The sequence below is a fragment of the Bos grunniens genome, chromosome 7, assembly GCF_055505025.1.
Source record: "Bos grunniens cultivar Pamir isolate PY7600 chromosome 7, Bosgru_T2T1.0, whole genome shotgun sequence".
NCBI classification, from domain to species: Eukaryota; Metazoa; Chordata; class Mammalia; order Artiodactyla; family Bovidae; genus Bos; species Bos grunniens.
Genome location: NC_141171.1, coordinates 20,201,609 through 20,221,199, shown reverse-complemented (window position 1 = coordinate 20,221,199; position 19,591 = coordinate 20,201,609). Strand labels below are relative to the sequence as shown.

General features: G+C 54.8%; 1 protein-coding gene across 11 annotated transcripts in view; it reads right to left on the bottom strand.

Moving 5' to 3' along the window:
* Positions 1-11,490: 11,490 nt before the first annotated feature.
* ZFR2 (zinc finger RNA binding protein 2) overlaps positions 11,491-19,591 on the bottom strand; it is a 45,696-nt gene continuing 37,595 nt past the window's right edge. For 4 of the 11 annotated variants that reach the window (XM_086410154.1, XM_086410155.1, XM_086410156.1 and 1 more), the window contains 6 exons: positions 16,809-16,947; positions 15,309-15,406; positions 14,812-14,907; positions 13,319-13,430; positions 12,485-12,582; positions 11,491-11,771 (listed from right to left, as the gene is read on the bottom strand). In XM_086410154.1, the coding sequence (XP_086266280.1) occupies positions 11,592-11,771; positions 12,485-12,582; positions 13,319-13,430; positions 14,812-14,907; positions 15,309-15,406; positions 16,809-16,947 (723 nt within the window). In that variant the 3' untranslated portion in view covers positions 11,491-11,591. Of the gene's footprint in view, positions 11,772-11,918; positions 13,045-13,318; positions 13,431-14,811; positions 14,908-15,308; positions 15,407-16,808; positions 16,948-19,591 lie in introns of those variants that run through there. The other 7 variants (XM_086410150.1, XM_086410151.1, XM_086410152.1 and 4 more) reach the window with 2 other exon arrangements.

The window sequence follows — 19,591 nt, the reverse complement described above, 5'->3', positions numbered from 1 at the left end:
TGTTACTTGTGAGGTGAGCGCTCTTATCGTACCCATTTTGCAGACAAGAAAGCTGAGGCTCAGAGGGTGCTCAGTCATGTCAGACTCTTTTGTGACCCCATGGACTGTAGCCTGCTAGACTCCTCTGTCCATGGGATTCTCTAGGCAAGACTACTGGAGTGGGTTGCCATGCTCTTCTCCAAGAGATCTCCACCCACATCTCCTATGTATTCTGCATTGCAGGTGGATTCTTTACCCACTGAGCCACCTGGGAAGCCCACCCTGGGACATAGGAGCTTTGAACGCAGGCCAATCCAGCTCCAGGACCCACACACTGACTGCCCAGCAAGGTGTGGGGCACATGGTAGATCCCCCAAATAGAATGAACCTATAAGAGCTCCCTGAATGTGGAGGGCCAGCTGCTGCCAGATGTCGGGACGGCTGAGTTGCTGTATCCCCAACTGATCTGCAGCTGGAGCACACACCGGCTCAAACTGCCCCAGTTAGCACACCTTTAAATTTAGCTTTCTCTCCCTGCCAGGGGACATGGGGATTCAGCACGGGAACGCTCCCTTCTTTCGAGGAAAAATGCTTTGCAACTGGAGTGCAGGCCACTGGGCCACTCCTGCCTGGTCCAAGGAAGGGCCTCTCAGGCAGTGTACTCTGGATGCCAGGGTGAGCTTTAGGCAGATCTGCCTTTAATGGGAGAGGCTCCCTGCTCTTCCCCAGTCCCGTGTCCCGTCTTCCTGGTACCAGAAGTGGAGCCAGGTGCCTCATTTCCCAGCCATGCTTATGGGTTCAATATGTGTAGCCTGGGTCCATATCACTTCCTGGCTTAACATCTCCCCTGGGGATGTCCCTGGTGCCCAGTGGTTAAGAACCTGCCTTGCAGTGGAGGAGATGCAGGTTTGACCCCTGGTTGGGGAACTAAGAGCCCACATGCCGTGGAACAACTAAGCCCTCCCTTGTACTGCAACTACTGAGCTTGCTCGCCACAACTAGAGAGTCCATGCACCACAACAAAGATATCTGCATGACGCAGTGAAGATCCCACGTGTCACAGCTAAGACCAATGCAGCCAAACAAACCAAAAACCTCCCCGGGTGCCAGCTGTGCTCATAAAACCCAGCTCCTGGCTACGGCTTGGTGGGGCCGCTGTCACCTCTGCTCGCATCTCTCTCCTGTTCCTCAGATGATCCGGCATTGTCCAGCCCCAGGGCCTTTGCACATGCCACTTTCTCCTCCTAGCATGTGCTCCCCCAAGCTCTGCGAAAGGCAGGCTCCTTCTTAGCACTTCCAGCAACGCCTCCGAGACCCTTCCCGACCACCCAGAGGGGCCGCCCACCATCCAAGCCTGATTACTGCCTGTCACCCTGTCTCACTTGCTCTTGTCAGTTACCTGGGATCTGCCTTGCTCTCCTTGATGGAGCGTAGGCTCCGTGAGCAAGGGCAGAGGCTGGCTGTGGCCTGGGCAATCATTTATCTCTGGAGCCTGGCATGGGGTAGGCTCTCCCAGCACAAAAGAACACAGAATCATGCGAGAGGGTAAACTTAGAGGACGAGCAGGTGACCCACAAGGTACCCGGAGACTTGCCCCTGCTCCAGGATCCCACCTCGATCCTCCCCATCCTGTCCCACGCCCTCGTGCTCTAATGCAGGAGTCAGCAAACTCTCCATCAACAGCCACGTGTCTTTTCTTCTTTTTCACTATGTATATTTTTTGGTTGCACTGGGTCTTAGTTACAGCCTGTGGGCTCTAGTTCCCTGACCAGGGTTCAAACCTGGGCCCTTTGCATTGGGAGCCCTCAGTCTTAGCCACTGGACCACCAGGGAAATCCCAAGAGCTGCAAGTCTAAACTACTCATTTCTGCCGCGGTGGCACGGAAGCCGCCTTAGAGAGAGAACACAAGGGAAAGAGAACAGGTATGGCTGCCTTCCAAGGAAATGTTACTTATGGACGCTGAAATTTCAGCTTCATGTACTATTCACGCATCATGCAATATGGCTTTCTCCCCAGCCATTTAAAAATGTAAAGAACCATTTTTAGCTCCCGGAATGCACAAAATCAAACGATGCATGCTAGATGGTGGGTAAGTGGGCTGTGGTTTGCTGACCTGTGGTCTCTCTGTGTCTTTATTTTCTTATAATGTAGGCACATTTTCTAATCTATTTGATCTTTTTTTTTTTTCTATTTTTTTTCTATTTTTTTTTTCTATTTGATCTTATAAGTGCACTCCTCATCAATTAAATTGAATGTGGGGACTTTCCTGGCTAAGACTTGGGGCTCACAATGCAGGGGGCCCAGGTTCCATCCCTGGTCGGGGAACTAGACCCCATATGCCAGTAAAGTAATACCCCAGTGCAGCCAAATAAATAAATATTTAAAAGAAAAAAAATGAAATATGTTGCTGTTCATGGCACACAGGAAGTTCTCAAGTGCTTTCCAAACCACATAAAGCTCCTCGACTCAGCAATGGGCCCCTCGAGTATATGTGTGTTTTCTTCTTGTCAAAATTAATAGTAGCAATATTTGTAGAACCTTTGGCCCTGTGCTGAAGACTGTACAAAGCTTAGGAAAAACTGTTTTAAACAAAGCACCGTGTGTCTCTCTCCTCAGTGGTTTACACATCTCTGGATTTATCATTGGAACATTTGTTGTCCATTGATTTCAGGAACAGACTTAACTCTATGAGGCATATTTCTTTCTCCAAAGTTCTCAAACAAAGGTATCACGACTTTTGTTTAAATGAATATTCAGTGCTTATATGAAACTTTTGTTCACAGTGAACAGTGTCCACTAAGGAACACTTATTTTCTAGGACTTGCTCTTTGCTCTTCCTGGAGTTAGTGATTGCCTTTGTTTTGTATGTCTGTGACTCTCTCTCCCCGAGCTCCTCAAGTGGAACTAACTACCCCAAACAGGAGCAGCTGTTGCCTGGTTGTGCTTCTGACCCCTCTTTCTTTAGCACCCAGGATTCCTGCGATGTAGCTCCAGTTTCTTGGGTCCAAGTCTCCTGTTTATTGGTTTGTGCCTTTGTTTTAGGAATTCATACGCCCCGGGCATTCCCAGAGAAAGTGTTTTCCTTCACTCTTCTGTGTGATCGGTGGTCTGACTGAGGACAAGTGCTCTGGGTACACAGTCGCTTGCCTCAGGTCTTCCGGCTTCCAGTCTCGGACAGCTAAACAATCTGAACTGTTCTGCTTCCTCATTTTCTGCTTGTCACTTTTTTTTCCCCTCCTCGTTTCTCTCTGGAAGCTTGTAGAATCTTCTCTGTCTTCTTTTCTTTTTGTTGTTCAGTCAATCAATTGTGTCTGACTCTTTGTGACCCCATGGACTACAGCATGCCAGGCTTCCCTGTCCTTCAGCAGTTTCTGGAGTTTGCCCAGACTCCCGTCCACTGAGTTGGTGATGCCATCCAACCATCTCGTCCTCTATCGCCTCTTCTCCTCCTGCCCTCAATCTTTCTCAGCATCAGGGTCTTTTCCAATGAGTTGGCTCTTCACATCATGTGGCCAAAGGATTGGAACTTCAGCTTCAGCATCAGTCCTTCCAATGAATATTCAGGGTTGATTTCCTTTAGGATTGACTGGTTTGATCTCCTTGCTGTCCACGGGGACTCAAGAGTCTTCTCCAGCATCATGGTTCAAAAATATCAGTTCTTTGGCCCTCAGCCTTTTTTATGGTCCAACCCTCACACCCATACATGACTACTGGAAAAACCATAGCCTTGACGATACAGACCTTTGTTGGCGAAGTGACGTCTCTGCCCTCCCCACCTAAATTCGTATTTACGTGGCTGCATCAGGTTTTAGTTGCAGCACATAGAAGCTTCACTGTGACATGTGGAATCTAGTTCCCTGACCAGGGGATCAAACCCGGGCCTCCTGCATTGGGAGTGCAGAGGCTTAGTCACTGGACCACCAGGGAAGTCCCTCTGTCTTCTCTTTACTCTCCACATCCTGCCCTTTGACAGTGTGGGTTTGCTGTGGATCTATTTTCACCTGTGATGCTGTACACTTGGTGGGCTCTGTCATGTTTTCCATTCCTGGCCAACTCTTTGGATGACGTCACTGGTGATTTTTTCCACTGTTGATGTCCCTGGTCTCTCTCTTTGGAACTCTTCTTAGTCACATATCGGGCTTCCTGAATTGATCTAATTTTCTTATCTACATTATTTTTTCTTTTTGTCTTCTGTTTTTTTTTCTCTTCCAACCCTTCTGTTGCCATTTGAATTTCGATCATCAGGTTTTTTATTTCCAATGGCTTTTTTCTGGTTCTTTGAACATTCCTCTTCAAAGGGCAAATTTAAGCTTGTTTCCTGGCTCTTGTACTTTCTACTTGCTCTCTGAGGATAGTATATATACATAAGGTTTTTTTTTTTGTTTTTTCTAGAACTGCTTTCTTTTGTTCTTATTCTTTCCTCCAAGTTGTGTGCTCACACATGCTCACTTGCTTCAGTCATGTCCAACTCTTTGCACCCCTATGCGGTGTAGCTTGCCAGGCTCCTCTGTCCATGGCGATTCTCCAGGCAAGAATACTAGAGTGGGCTGCCATTGCTTCCTCCAGGTGATCTTCTTGATCCAGGGATCAAACCCGCGCCTCTTATGTCTCCTGCATTGGCAGACGGGTTCTTTACCACTGAGCCACCTGCAAAGCCCTCCCAGTTTTTTCCGGCTTCTTTGATGGTTAACATTCAAGAGGAGAGGGCTACAGAGCTGACAGGAAGCTCCTCACTGTGGGAGTGGCTTCACTCTGGGGTGATTATGGGGGGACTGGCCACTACTGGGGAGTCCTCGAACATCAGCAGGACCTGTAGGGTTTTTCTCACATGCACGCTCTGTGTATGACTTCCATTTTAATCACCAGTGTTTGCCCTCAGCCCTGCCCTCCACTGTACCCATATCCCTGGGACTAAACCTTTCTGGGCAGCATTTTTTTAAAAATGCATTTTATGTCTGTGTCTCCATTATTGCTGTTCTTCAGTTGCTCAGTCATGTCTGACTCTTTGCCACCCCGTGGACTGCAGCACGCCAGGCCTCCCTGTCCCTCACCATCTCCCGGAGTTTGTCCAAGTTCATGTTCATTGCATCGGTGATGCCATCCAGCCATCTCATCCTCTGACACCCTCTTCTCCTTCTGCCCTTGATCTTTCCCAGCATCAGGGACATTTTTGCTGCCCTGAAAATAGGTTCATCAGTACCATCTTTCTAGATTCCATATATATGTGTTAATATACGATATTTGTTTTTCTCTTTCTAACTTACTTCACTCCGTATAATAGGGAGGTTCAAGAGGGAGGAGACATATGTACACCTATGGTTAATTCATGTTGATGTATGGCAGAAATGAAGCCAATATTGTAAAGCAATTATCCTTCAATTAAACATAAATAAAAATTTTTTAAAAGCTGTGATGCAGCTAAAGCTGGCACACCGCCACCACTGAGCCTGTGCTCCAGGATCCGTGAGCCGAAACTCCCGAGCCCACATGCTGCAAATACTGAAGCCAGCGTGCCCCAGAGCCCGTACTCTGAAACGAGAGAGGTCACTGCAATGAGACGCACGCATAAAGCAACAGAAACCCAGTGGATTTTATTACTGAGTTCTCTCCGCCGCCCTGCAAGGTTGGTGCTGATGAGTTTTAATCCAATTTCATAAGAGGCTCTGGGAAGTGAAGTGAGCTCCTGACACCCCATGGCTAATATGTCAAAGGGCCACGGAGTCACCCTTTTTGAGCGAAGTGACTCTGGCTGTGCTTTGGGTTCTCCCAAGGAAGGCGAGGTTTGCAGATTGTTGTTGTTTGGTTACTAAGCCGGGTCCGACTCTCTGTGACCCCGTGGACCGCAGCATGCCAGGCTTCCCTGTCCTTCACTGTCTCCTGTAGTTTGCTCAAACTCATGTTCATTGAGTCGATTTGCTGAGTGAACATTGAATCAACCTCAGCATTCTCAGTCAGGGACAGAGAGAGGTCCCATGAGCAATGGCCCATGGCACATAATAAGGTGTGCATGTTGCGTGAATGAGATGATGATAGAACAGCTGCTGAGTATCTAAGACATGGCAGAGGGAGACCTAACTGTTAAACGTACGTGCAGGAAAGTATCTTGGAAAATGAGAGGGTGTGGTCCTGACTTGGGGACTGGAGTGGGTCTCTTTAGTTTAAAGTGAGGGTGGGGTGGGGGAGGAACTCACACAGCTCTGATGGAATGTGGTCTTGCGCATGGAAGTTTCAAATGCCTTAAAATCTCATTCCTTTCAACATTCAGGAAGGTGTTTGCCGAGGTGTAATTTGTAATCTGCAAATAGTCTAAACATCCAACAGTAAGAGAACAATTAAGCAAATTAGGGTACGTTCATGCAGTGGAATGCTGCTGCTGCTGCTAAGTCGATTCAGTCGTGTCCGACTCTGTGTGACCCCCCCTAGACGGCAGCCCACCAGGATCCCCCGTCCCTGGGATTCTCCAGGCAAGAACACTGGAGTGGGTTGCCATTTCCTTCTCCAATGCATGAAAGTGAAAAGTGAAAGTGAAGTCGCTCAGTCGTGCCCGACTCTTAGCAACCTCATGGACTGCAGCCTACCAGGCTCCTCCATCCATGGGATTTTCCAGGCAAAGTACTGGAGTGGGGTGCCATTGCCTTCTCCGGTTAATTGGCTCTACCCAAGTACACAATAAGTTAAAGGAAAAAACAGACAAAAAGCTACATCTCTTCATAGTAGCCACAAAGTGGAAGTGACCCAAATGTCCGTCAACTGGTGAATGGATCAAATGTGGTCCATCCACACGCATGTAGTCAAAGCTGTGGTTCTTTCCTGTAGTCATTTATGGATGTGAGAGTTGGACCATATTTTAGCATCTTGATAATAATGAAAAAGATTTGTCTCCAAAGGTCTCCAGAAGAATTCAATTACAAAAACTATATCTAAGCACCTTGAAAACACAGCTGAGAAATCAAAGTTGTTATAATGTCAAGTGAAGGAGGAATGTAAGTAGTATAAACAGCGCACCTGTAACCAAGTGTCAAAATGAGAAAATTGGAAGGAAACAGTATTAACGATGGCTGACTTTATTTCCCTTCTTCCATTTTTTTCTGAGAGTTCCAAGATTCTTGTAATTGGAAAAACCCAGTGCATGAAAAGAAAATTTTATTGTGTTAAAATAGACACGGTACCATGGACAAATAAAATAGACAAAATACTATTGTAACCGTTTTTAGATGCACAGCTCAGTGGCATTAAGCGTATTCATATGGTTGCGCAATCCCCACCATCATATGATGCAGTCATTCATGCGATTCCCTTCCATCATCTCCAGAACGTTCTCATCTTCCCAAACTGAAACTCTGCCCCCATGAAACAGTGACTTCCCCATCCGCTCCCCCAGCCCCTGGCCCCCGCCATCTACTTCCTGTCTCTACAGATCTGACTCCTCTAGGACCTCCTGGGAGTGGAATAAGACAGTGTGTGTCCTTCTGTGTCTGGGTTATCTCACTGAGCTTCATGTCCCCAAGGTTCATCCACATTGTAGCAGGTGTCAGAACCTCTTTCCTTTTTAAGGCTGAGTAATATTCCACCATGTGAATGACCATACTTGTTTATTCATCATCTGTAATGGACACTTGGCTTTTGGCTTTTTCTCACCATTTGGCTGCTGTGATTCCTGCTGCTGTGAAAATGGGTGTTCCATGAACAGCATATATCTGTTTTCTAGTATCTTTAGTTTTCAGAACTTGGGCAGATATATACAGGGTGACACTCCCCAGGCCCAGCTGCTTACTTTGGGCTGCCTTCTCCATGAGTCCTCTGGCCTGTTCACTCCAAAGAGCCTTGATCTGCTTACCTGAAACATCTTCTCAGCCCTGGGAGCTGAACTAACAGGTGACCAGGGAGAGGATGGAGCCAACATCTCTCCAAAGAAGTTTGGACCGGCCGAGCCCAGAGATGCTTCCTGTACCGCTGAGCGTGACTTATCTAGATCAGGGGCTGCAGCGCGTTTTTGTGGTTTTCATTCCGTGTTATTGGTGACTTAGCAGGTGGGCTTGCTGGCAGGTCTGCCCTCTCATGTTTGTCTCTCCTGGACTGCCTGCTGGGTCTGGCTCTGGCCCTGCCCACACCACCCGCGTCATCCCTCCCACAGGCAACACCATCTCCTAGCAACCGGGCTGGCCTCCAGCATCCCACAGCCTGAGGTCCTGCTTCGCTGCTGTCTCTGGCTGCTTCTCTCCCCACTGTCCCCCCACAGCAGTCTCAGTTCTCAAGTGCCTGGTCCTGAGTCTCCCTACCAGCCGCCTGCCTGCTCTGGGGTCCTCTACCCTGCGGGAAGAGGGCTGGGAAGCAAAGCTGAGAAGCCACTGCTCTTCAGGCCTGCAGCAGGCACCACCGCCTGGGCGTTCCATCCATCTGGACTGAGTACATCGTTCACCAGCTGTCTGAGTCTGTGGCTGTGTTGCCTAAACTCGGTGTCTCGCAGTTGCTAGGGGGGCAGATTTAACTCTCTGTCAGCTGGGCTGGTTTTAAACCACCTGATGGAGGAGGTCCCACCCGTCTTCCCCAGGAGGCAGGGATGGGACGGTGAGCCATGGCTGGTGAGATTCTGGGAGCTGCCGTGGCCAGGATGAGAGAGGCCCGTGGTAGTGGGACAGGGTTGCAGCTGTGACTGTTCACTACCCCCCAAAATGCCAACCCATTCTCCCTTCCCTCCATCCTCTCACTGCCTTAGCCAAAGGCCCTCACCCCGACTGGCACGGTAATCTCCTGGGATGAGACCAGAACAGGCGGTGTCATTTCATCTGCTGAGAAAGGAATTCCTCCAATACAGAGACCCATATTTGTGGGCAGGGGCATGGCTTCGAGTATTAACAAACTTGCTACACTTGGTGTCTTCTAGACCTGGGATACTGTGGTGAGTAAGACAGATGCACAGTTTCTGTCCACAGACAATTCATAGTCCTGGGGGTGGCAGCGGGCAGCGGGGAAGGCAGATAACAAACTATTTTAATCTGCTCTGTGTGGGTCTGAAGGAAGTAGACAGAGTTATGTGACAGGCCGAAGGGGTCAAGGGCTTCCCTGGTGGCTCAGATGGTATAGAATCTGCCTGCAATGCAGGAGACGTGGGTTTGATCCCTGGTTTGGGAATATTCCCTGGAGAAGGGAATGGCAACCCACTCCAGTATTCCTACCTGGAGAATTCCATGGACAGAGGAGCCTGGTGGGCTACAGTCATGGGGTCGCAAAGAGTCAGATATGACTGAGTGACTAACACTTTCAACTGAGGGGGTCCAGGAGACCTCTCTGAGACCCAGAAGAGAAGAGCAGTGGCTGTACATACAGGTCGGGGAAAGGCTTACCAGGCAGTAGGAATAGCATGTGCAAAGGCCCTGGGGCAGCCGGACATGGGGCTGGTTCACTGAGGACCAGCAGAGACTAGTCGGTCTGGAGTGGAGACACTGAGGTGGAGGGTGGCCCCTGGGGTTCCTCTGGGGGCATTGTCAGGATCGGGGGTTTTATCTTGGGTGCAGTCCTGAGTTTTACCCAGAGCCCCAGCTGCTGGAGGACTAAAGCTGTGAGTGGAGCAGCAGGCAGGGGACCAACAGGACTTCTTACTGGCTTGGCCCAGAGGAACCCAGGAGGTCCCCCGGTAGTGGTGGTGGTGGTAGCCTGGGCAGCTGGGTGAACAGCAGGGCTGTGGATGGAGATGCAGAGGGGGAGGGGTGTGTGGGCAAGGCTGCCCTACGTGAACGCATGGTGTCCTCTGTGCCTGATCTGGGACCATGGCCAAGACCTGCTGAGGGGCTGCTCTGTCTCCTGGCCTTGTTGGGATGCCACTCCCCCAGGAAGGGCCTGGAAGCGGAGGCGAGCAGCCTACCCTCCTGGGGAGGTCAAATGGTCAGGCACCAGCTGGCCACTTCCTGTTTCTGGTAGATATCGCTCCAGCTAGAACCAGACTCAGCTCTGTTCACACCAGAGGGCTGATGCTCCCTTGGCCCAGCTCTGAGCAGGAAGTACCGGCTGTCTCCCTGCCCGGGTCTGTGCCCACGGGCATGTGCTACTGCCACCAGGGGCCACGCAACCTTGCCCACCTCCTACCCCTCTGGCCTCCCAACCACTGCCTGGGGATGCCCCTGGGGACTTGAAGCTGTCAAGGGCTCAGCTGTAACGGGTCTCCTTATCTGGACCCCCTCCCGCTGCCCCCTGAGGTTTGCAATGAGGACTTGGGGAAACAGCAGGGGAGCTCTTGGTAGGGGGCCTGTAGGCGGAGAGCCACCCCCCCAACTCAGCTTGGTTGCCCCCTCTTGCAGGAAGCCTTCTGGGTCCCACCTCCCGCTGACAGCCTGCCGATAAGAGTATCTCCTGGACCAGGCCAGGCTGGCTTCCTGGAGTGGCTGTGGATGTGTGTGAGATGAGTGCTGTGGGTGTTGGATCCCTGGTGTTGGGGTGGGGGTCTGCAGAGCCTTGGGGAGATGTCCTGGCAGCTCAGGGTCCTGCCTGGAGCCCAGCAGGGTCACTGTATCCCGAGGAAGGACTGTGTGGGCCACACCAAGACACAAGTGCACCTCGTTTACTCCCCACCCACCAAGCTTCCAGGCGGTTCTACGAAGACACTAGATGTGAAGCTGCACACAGGCTGTCCCTCAAACACAGAGGTGAACCGGAAACAGTCAGGTGAGCAGGAGAGATGGTGTCCGCCCAAAGATGGACATGTCCCCTTCAGCACCACTGGGCAGCCAGGCGAGAGGAGAAGTAGCAAAGAGGGAAGTGTGGACAGATGGGGGCAGGGACTGGGTGGGGGTGCTTCCAGGCCCACCTGCCCGGGTCGGGGGCGCCTGATCCTATGCCCCACCCCGGGGAAGAGCCCCCAGACCCTGCCTCCGAGGGGCAGGCCCCGGACCCATGTTGGCTGCACCTATGCGAGGAGGACGGGAGAAAGACAGAGGCAAACCAGCCCCGAATGAGGCGCACAGAGCGTCTCCCCACAGTGCAGAAGGCACGCAGCGGCACAGCATGCGGACCAGGGGGGTCACTCATGTTCCCAGGGTCAGGGGCCCACCCAGCCTGCACCTTCACCACTCAGGGGCTCTGTGGCCCCCTCCATGGCACGCCAGGGCAAGCCCAGCTCAGACCCTGCAAACCTCTGGCCAAGCCTCCAGGCTGGGGAGCTGTCACAGGTGGTGTGTTTGGAACCAGCTGGGCTTGGGGACAGGGGACCCCAGCCTGGGCACACTCCCAGGCTTGGCCAACAACCCCTTCCAACCTGCTTCCAGGGCAGGCTTCCTGGTGTGGGGCCCTCAGTGGGCTTGCCCATGTTATGTCAAATCCATGTGTGCTGGGCGCATCCACACACAGTCATTAAAAACCCACACCTTTTGCAGGCCACAGGGTGACTTTAAAGCTAGCAAAAAATGCCAGGGTTTATGGTTGTGCTGCCCCTTCTCGCCCCAGGGTGAAGGCAGGCCTTGGGTCCTGCCCCTAAACCCCACAGCTCAAATTGCCAGATGAAGAGAGTTCACTAATGGTTTAAGCACAGGTGTGTTTAAAGAAATCTACAGAACGTTACTGCAAAGGGAAACGTGGACTGTCGGTGTCAGGGGTGAAGTGGCCGCTCAGCGGCAGTGTGTCAGGTCCCATTGGGGAGGCGAGGCCGCTTCCTCTGGTCGCTGCCCCCCTTGGCCTCCAGCTCGCTTGCCTCCCGTGGCCTCTTCCGGAAGCGTGCCCCCAGCCTGATTCTGGGGGGAGGCAGCGGGTCGATGCCCAGGATCTTGTGGATCTGCCGGAACGCCAACATGCGCAGGGCGTGCTGGGGGCAGACCAGCTGTCAGGACCGGCCTGCCTGCACCCGCTGGCCCGCCTCACACAGCCTGTGTGAACTCAGGCATTCTCACACCCTCCCAGCAGTGGCCGAGCTCAAAGCACCTCTGGGCGTGAGGAACTGTGCTGGGAGCTGTTCACACCCGCTGGTGCCGAGGACGCTGCCCGGAAGCCCGGAAGCCCGGGAACCTCAGCTCCTCCTCATCTGCTAAGGGGACCCTGGATCCTGCTTCTCCCAGTTGGGCTCTGATTAACAGCAATTTGACTCTTTCCACTTAAGACCCTTCATGATGTCATGCCCAATGTGAAGTCTGCTGAAGAGACTTGCTCATTAATAGAATTTGCAAATGAAACGGAAGCCAGAGATGGGGCGGTGGGGGTGGGGGTGGGCAATGTTTTGATTCTTGAAGCTGTTGAGGCGCAGCAGGAGGCCTGGCTGGGTGTGTGCAGACCTGGGGCCTTGGGGTACTCCCAGGACGATGAGGCCCCAAGTCTGCACCTCATCACGGCCTCAGTTCTGGGCTGGGCTGGCCCTGCCCCTGGAAGCAGTCCTGTCACCCACAGGCCACCTGATTCTGCAGGGAAGAGGACGGGAAGCGGGCCCAGACCGCTTCCTGGGATGCAGCAGAGATGTGCACAGGGGCTGGGAGCCGGGCTGCCTGCAGCCAGCTCACGTGGGCCCAAGTTGGGCTGGCCTCCTACCTGGGCGCTGGCCGTGATGTCTTCTCGTTCCTGGAGGGTCATGGAGCCGAGGGCATCCATCTGGTCTCTCTCACAGGGATCCTGGAGCCCGGGCCCATCTGAACGAGGCGGGGTCGGTGGGAGCGGCAGACAAGCAGATGCACCCTTGTGAAGGCTGCCACCACGGCTCTGCGATGTTGGAAGTCTGTGCCCGGACCCCCAGGGGCCCACGGACCACAACTGGGCCTCTCCCCGCCAGTCCCCCTCCGGCCCCACAAGCATTCAGCAGAGCTCCTCGCAGCCTGTGTGTGTGTGTGGCACGTGTGCACACGCATGGGCGAGTGTGCGGTTACATAAAAGGCTCACACCACAGACCCATGTATCACGCTCTTCTTCCATGAAACACGCTATCATCCAAGTCACCGAAACAACCGGAGAACACCGACTGCATCTACCACGTCACGTGGGCTGCCCACCCGGTCTCTTCCTGCCGCTACCGCTCAGGACGCCGGGAACACCTCCGTGCCCGGCCCACCATGGACCTCCTGTCGTTTCCTTCGGAAGCAGCTCCCGGGCTATCCCTGGTTCCCCAGGAAGGATGGATGTGGCATCAGAGGATCCACTGGAACCCCCTCCAGCCTGCACCCGCCTCTCCTTCCACCCGTCCACGCCTCCTCACGGCTCCCTTGGGTGAGTGACACGCATGCGTGTGTCTGTGTCCGCTGTCCTGCCTAGGCTGGATGGGGTGCTCGAGTGTTCCTAAGAGGCTCCTCTGTCCACCTGCCCCGCTCCCCCATGGCCCTTGGTGTCTGCCAAGTGCTCCAGGGTCTGAGCTGCTCGCCAACAGGGACTGACCTGTGAGGAGCGTCCCCGAGGCCACGCACTCCAAGACTCGGCGCACAGCATCCCCGGGGCTCAGGGGCCCCTTGGTGCTGCTCAGGGCCTTCTCCACCAGCAGCTCCATGGCCTGCGCCAGGACAGAAAAGGAGACCCGGGCCTTTGAGGGGACAGTGGTTGTGCGGGCAGCCGGGTCTCCAGGGGACACGGGACCGGAGGCTCCGGCCCAGTGCCCCCTCAGGCCCACCCAGCCACCCACCCAGGGGGTCACCGGACCTTACTGCCCTGGCGTGGCCATGGGCGGGTTTCAGCACCTTCCCTTTTCAGCTTCCTCATTAGCAAAATCTCATCAATGGTAACATGGCAAAGTAGTGTCACGTGGGTTCAGAGATTCGTTCTCTGTGACCTGAGGGCCCCTGAGGGTCACAGGATCCTAGGGCCTAGTTCAGGAACCTTTCTTCCTCCAAGAGCCACCTGCCTGGAGGGCCCGGGGACAGGGTTGGGGGTGTGAGCTGTCCTGGGGGCGTGTCTACACTTAAAGGGAAATGGGCTCCAAGAAATGCGCGACCGCCTCGCACTGCCCCGCCCCCGGCCGCAAACATCTGAGTGAACCTCTCTGGTCACTCAGCACGGGGCAGCCACTGTGCCACCCCCTGGGGTGGAGCTGAGAGTGGACGTCTCCTCAGACCACAGGCAGGAAGCCGAGGTCCGGGGGGCACCAGAGCCCCTGGTTTTGGAGACGAGTAAGGCCAAGGGCAGCCTGGGTTGGGGTGTGGGGAACGTCCAGGAGCCCGCCTACGGGCATGGGAACTGATGGACTGGCTATAGATGGCTGCAGAGAAGAGGCACGTGTTCCTCCAAGTTCAGGGCCAAATTCCCAGGGATAAGGTCAAAGGTGAAAACCTTAAAAACCTACAAGTTGTTGGTTACTGGGGAGGTCAGTGGGCGTGTGATGGAAGAGGGACACTCGGAGATGAGACCCTGAAAGTCGAGGCAGGGGGCTTCAGTGGGTGGGGCTGTGGGGTCTCACGAGGCAACTTTGGGGGTTTGAGGTACCCAGAGTCCCTTGCATCCTCTCTCCTCTCCCCCTGGAAGGGGTCCAGGGCCGGCTGAAGAGCCGTGTCAGGGCCACTGGATTCTCTCCTTCAGAGGAGGTAGGTCTGCCCCAGGCCTAGAGGTCAAAGTGGAGCCAAGACAGGAACCGGCTTCTTGCCCTCACCAGGGCCTCTGCACCAGTGCCTGCAGGTCTAGGCAAACACTCCAGCTTTTGCTGGGGTGCCCTTGAATTTACATGCTTCCTGGTTCTGCCTGCAAGGTTGTGGGTTTAAGATAATACAGTCAAATGAGGCCGTGTCCTGTGGCAAGCCTCCCCCTGGGACTCAGACCAACACCAGCCTTTTCTCAGAAAGCTGGACACTGGACAAGGATACAAGGCTCAGCCTAACAGGGCTGTAGCCTGGCAGGGTTTGGGGGCTTCTTAAAGCAAGGCTGGCCCCTTGGCACTGTCTTACCCAGTCCGGCAGGGCCCCCCAGGTGGGCACGCGCTGGCAGAGGTCCCGGAAGACCCTGATGACGATCACACAGGGCTGCAGGCCGCTGGCTCTTGCCTTTGGGGGAAGAAGCACATGGGAAGCCCCAGGAAGCTCTGAGCACATGGCTGGGGTGGGACAGGGAGCTATGCATGGAGCCAAGGGAGCGAGACTGAGTCACGGCAGTGAGCCTGGTTGGCGGTCCCATGCTGGCAGTGGAGGCATTGAGGGACTCCAGTGGGATCAGGCCAGCCTCCTGGGCTGTGGGAGGCAACCAGAAGCAGATTCCACTCCCAAATGGCCCAGTCTAAGCCCTAGTGCCAGCCAACAGGGCCAGAGCGGTGGTCACCCCTTTCAAGCTCCCAACCCAATCGGCCAAGAAATGACCTCCATCATGATGGTGAGCGCGGGGTGAGGACACAGAGCCACCCCACCCATGTCAGCTCCTGGCCTCTCCTGGGAGCCCGCCTGCCGCTAACCTGGAACCACTTGGCGTGGCGGAGAGCAGCCAGTGCCTGCAGGCACTTCTCTGGGCTCAGCACGTCTCCTGGGTCCGGCGGAGGCACCTCGGTTCCTTCTGGAAGAGAAGGGCAGGTAGGCCGGCCACCCCTCCCCCTGCTCCCACCTCCTGGGCCCTCAGGTCCCTGGGCCTCCCTGCATTCATCCGTTCATCAGGAAGACATGCAGCTCAGCTCGCTGGCCCTGCCTCCAGACACTGCCACTGGGACACAGAGCTCCCCTCTTGAAATCCCATCCCTCTCCGAGGCTCTGTGGTCCCTTGCCCCCAAGAAGTCCACGTTCAGGTGGAAAACTAGGAATGAAGCTGGATTTCCAGAAACTTCCATGTGCGTGTGTGTGATTAGGGTCAGGTTTGAGCACATGGCATCACAGATGACCAGGGCCCCATGTCGGGGGAAATGTGCATTTTTTCTTCCTTCTGCTTGCTTTAGGGAGATTCTCCTCCCCTCATCCCGTGAGGCCCTGGTGTTCAGGTCGCAGGAGGGAGCACTGCTCTCCCCCCGGCCCCCAGGCCTGGATCAGTTTCTGGGGGCTGAAAGCCAGCACAGAAACAGCTGAACAACACCCCCTCCCACCCAGCAGCAGCCGGCAGGGTGCGGACCCCAGTGAGGAGCAGCTCTGGGGGTCCAGGGTGCCTGTAGAGGGGCTTCCTGCTCTCTGGACCCCTCCAGCCCGCCCCCTCCCCGACATTCCCAGTCCCCACTTGTTGGCAGGGGAGTGAGCTGGAGCAGGCCTGAAGCTGGGGTCGGAGGGCGGGCGTCACTGTTTCTTCCCACTGCATCTACTTTCAGATGACATGTGGCACTCCCCTTATGACAACTGATAATGGCTTTCCACTCACAGTTCAAAGGCTCTCTTCTTTAAAAATGGAAGAGCCAAAAAGGAGTTGAATCAGAGAAAGCAGCAGTGGTTCGTGGCCCTTACTCAAGGCAATGATCAGGAAGGGGGTCTGAGAAAGGCTGGAGTTTGGGAAAGGGTCCCAGGGGCTGTCCCAGGGGTTCCTCACTCCTGGGCATGAGACTTGGGGTGCCCTCCAGCCTGGCCCACGCCCTCTGTGTTGGCTGCCCTCTGGCTTTGGCCTGCACTCCTCCCACTTGCCCAGGCAGCAGTGCCCGTGTGTCTCAGGTCCCCAGGGCCCCTGCTTGGCTGGGGGACCCGGCGCACTGGGTCTCCTTGGGGTGGGGAGCAGGTGCCCAAATAGCCTGAAGGCTCAGGGGGAAGGGCCCCGAGCACACCTGCCACAGCCAGTTCTGAGCCACTTGACACTTGTCCCAGCTCTCCTCCTGCCTTCCTCTGCTACCCCAAGGCCTGGCCCTTATCTGACCAGGGCATCCAGGCTTCACAGAAGCACGGGAAGGTGGTGGTTGCACCCCTCCCCCTAAACCAGAGCAGAAGTGGGTGCCGCCCTAGGCTGCCAGGTATGTGGGAAGATGGGGCTGAACAGAAGGGCCCGGCCGCACCTCGGTCTGCGGAGGGGTCCTCCCGCATTAGGGGCGAGGTGATGGACACAGCGACCTGTATCCGGGGCTCCTCGCAGGAGGAGATGACAATGCTGGCGTCTGGGTCAGAAGAGACCTCGTACTTGTCGTCTGTTACCACCTGCAAGGTGCACATACAACATGAGGCCTCAGGACTCCACCTGAGAGGTGGGACACGGCTGGGTGCCCAGCCCCATGCCTTCTGGAACCTCCTAGGGACCGAGACACAGCCTTGCCCTCCAGAAATGCAGATGTAGAAATACCAAGGTGCCTTCATATGTAAAAAACACCTGGAGCTCAATAACAACCAGATCAGCAACCCAACAACAAAACTGGCAGGTGATGTTTGCAGAGAAAGAGACCAAAGTGACCCTTTTCACACAATGACAAAAAAAAAGAGCCCCACCGTAAGGAAGACTCACATTAAAACTAGAATGGCATGCCATGGCCCCCTGTAAGAAGGGCAAAATTTGAGGAGTCTGAGGAGCAGCTGGGCTGGCGTGTGCATGCTTAGTCACTTCAGTCGTGTCCGACTCTTTGTAACCCCATGGACTGTAGCTCACCAGGCTCCACCGTCCATGGGATTCCCCAGGCAAGAATACTGGAGTGGGTTGCCATGTCCTTCTCCAGGGGATCTTCTGGACCCAGGGATCGAACCTGAGTCTCCTGCATTGCAGGCAGATTCTTTACCATCTGAGCCACCAGGGAAGCCCCCGGCCGGCAGATCCGTGCATTTCTAAACTGCTGGTGGAGGCTGACCTGGCGACACTCACCAGGAGCATCCAGGCTCATGCCTTGGACCCAGAGACTCTGCCATAGGAAGTGCTCCCACGCGTGTGGAGCAGCGTGTGTACAAGCTTATTCACTCTCTGCAGCTTCGCTGGTGACCCGGAACACTGGACAAGACCTAAATGTCCAACTACACGGGAGGACCCAGCCAGCTACGGACATGTGGCAACAGCACGCCCTCCAGCCACAAGAAAGAGCGAGGCTCCCTACACAGGAGTGTGGGGTGCGGCCTGACAGGTCCACAATTATTCCGTGAGAACCACACAGTCCTTCAGCTGGCCTACCAGGCCGCCCTTGGGAGGATGAGGGCAGACGATGGTCTCTCGGAATGCAGGACAGGGGGTGCCTCCAGGCAAGGTCTGAGGCCCCTTGGCTCTGGTCCCCACCCCACACCTGCCGCGGGGCCCAGGGTTTAGTCTCGCCCCAACACAGGCACCCTTACGGCCCCGCCAGCCCCGGCCCCCTCACCCGGGGCTGCCCAGAGGGTCAGTCCTCTGCAAGCAGAGGCTCCAGGCAGCCCCGCCCTCTCAGCGGGCCCCCTCCTTTCCAGACCTCGTTCCAGTCAGTCTCTCACAGGGGGAGCTTCGGGAGCAGGGACCCTCGTTCATGGCCGTTAGAACTCCGACTGCTGCCCCCAGGTAGACGGCACAACGAAGGTGGGTTTGGTGCAGTGACCCAGTGCCTGGAGACAGTTTACTGTGTCCCTCATGTTGCTCTGGAGTTCCCGAGTCACTTGGCCAGGTGACAGCCAAGAGGTCTGTCTACATCTCTGGGGGCCGAGCACCACCAGCTCTCCCATGGCCTCTGCTGTCTTCCCTCCGGCCTCATCCATTTTCATGGCCCTGGGTTGCCAGATTCTGGAGGACAGGGCCTGCATCTGAGCCATCTTTGTATTTAGCAAAAAACTGCTATGTCATGGGGTGTTTAGGAAAAATGAGTGATTAAACTGGTGAAGTTGGAATATGTCACTCCCCTGCTTAAAGTTCTCCAGTCTCCACATTTCCCTGAGGAGGCAGTCATACTTCCCCACACGGCCTGCCCAGGTAGCACTAGTGGTGAAGAATCTGCCTGCCAGTGCAGGAGACACAGGAGACACGGATTTGATCCCTGGGTCAGGAAGATCTTCTGGAGGAGGGCGTGGCAACCAACTCCAGTATTCTTGCTTGGAGAATTCCATGGACAGAGGAGCCTGGTGGGCTATACAGTCGATAGGGTTGCACACAGTCAGAGACAACTAGTGACTTAGCACTCACATGGCCTTCAGGCCTGGCTTGATCTAGGCCCTCATCCACTCAGGCTCACCTCTCCGTGGGCCTCCTGCCTCTTGGCCTCTGCAGGTTCCCGTTCCTCTAAGGGGAACTTTGCCCGCCCCCATCTGTCAAGGCTTCTCCTCATCTCTCAGCTCACCTACTCCGTCTTCTGTTGAGACTCACACCTCCCATGGTCCTGTCTGCAGTGGACCCCGCTCTCCCTGAGTGCTCCCTACCTGGCACCAGGCTTGAATTGCTCTACAGAAGATACATCAGAACTCAGCCTTCTCTGTACCAGACTGGGAGCCTCAGAGAAGGACCTAGGAGGGACGAAGCTGAGTCCCCTCGGGGAGGGTGGCAGACAGGAAGGAGAAAGCACTCTGGCAAGTGATCATTTTAACTCAAGATGATCAATTAACATCATGACGTGCTCTCCCTCTTCTCCCAGTTATTATCTCGGGTGAGAACAGCTCTATGACAACAATGGGAACTGTGCTGGAAGAGAAAGTCCGGCCAAGCCTCCAGTCCTGTGCCTCCCTAGTGCTTTCCCTGCAGATCGTCCTCATGCCAGCTGGCTGGGCTCTGTGTGGGTGTGACAGAAGTGACTGTCCTCATGAGCCAGATCTTAGACTGTTTCAAGCCCTACTGTGAACCCCCCTGATAAGGGAACCCTCAGGTTCCACCAGTGGATCCCTGTGCCTGTTTCTAAAAGCAGACCGGACCGTG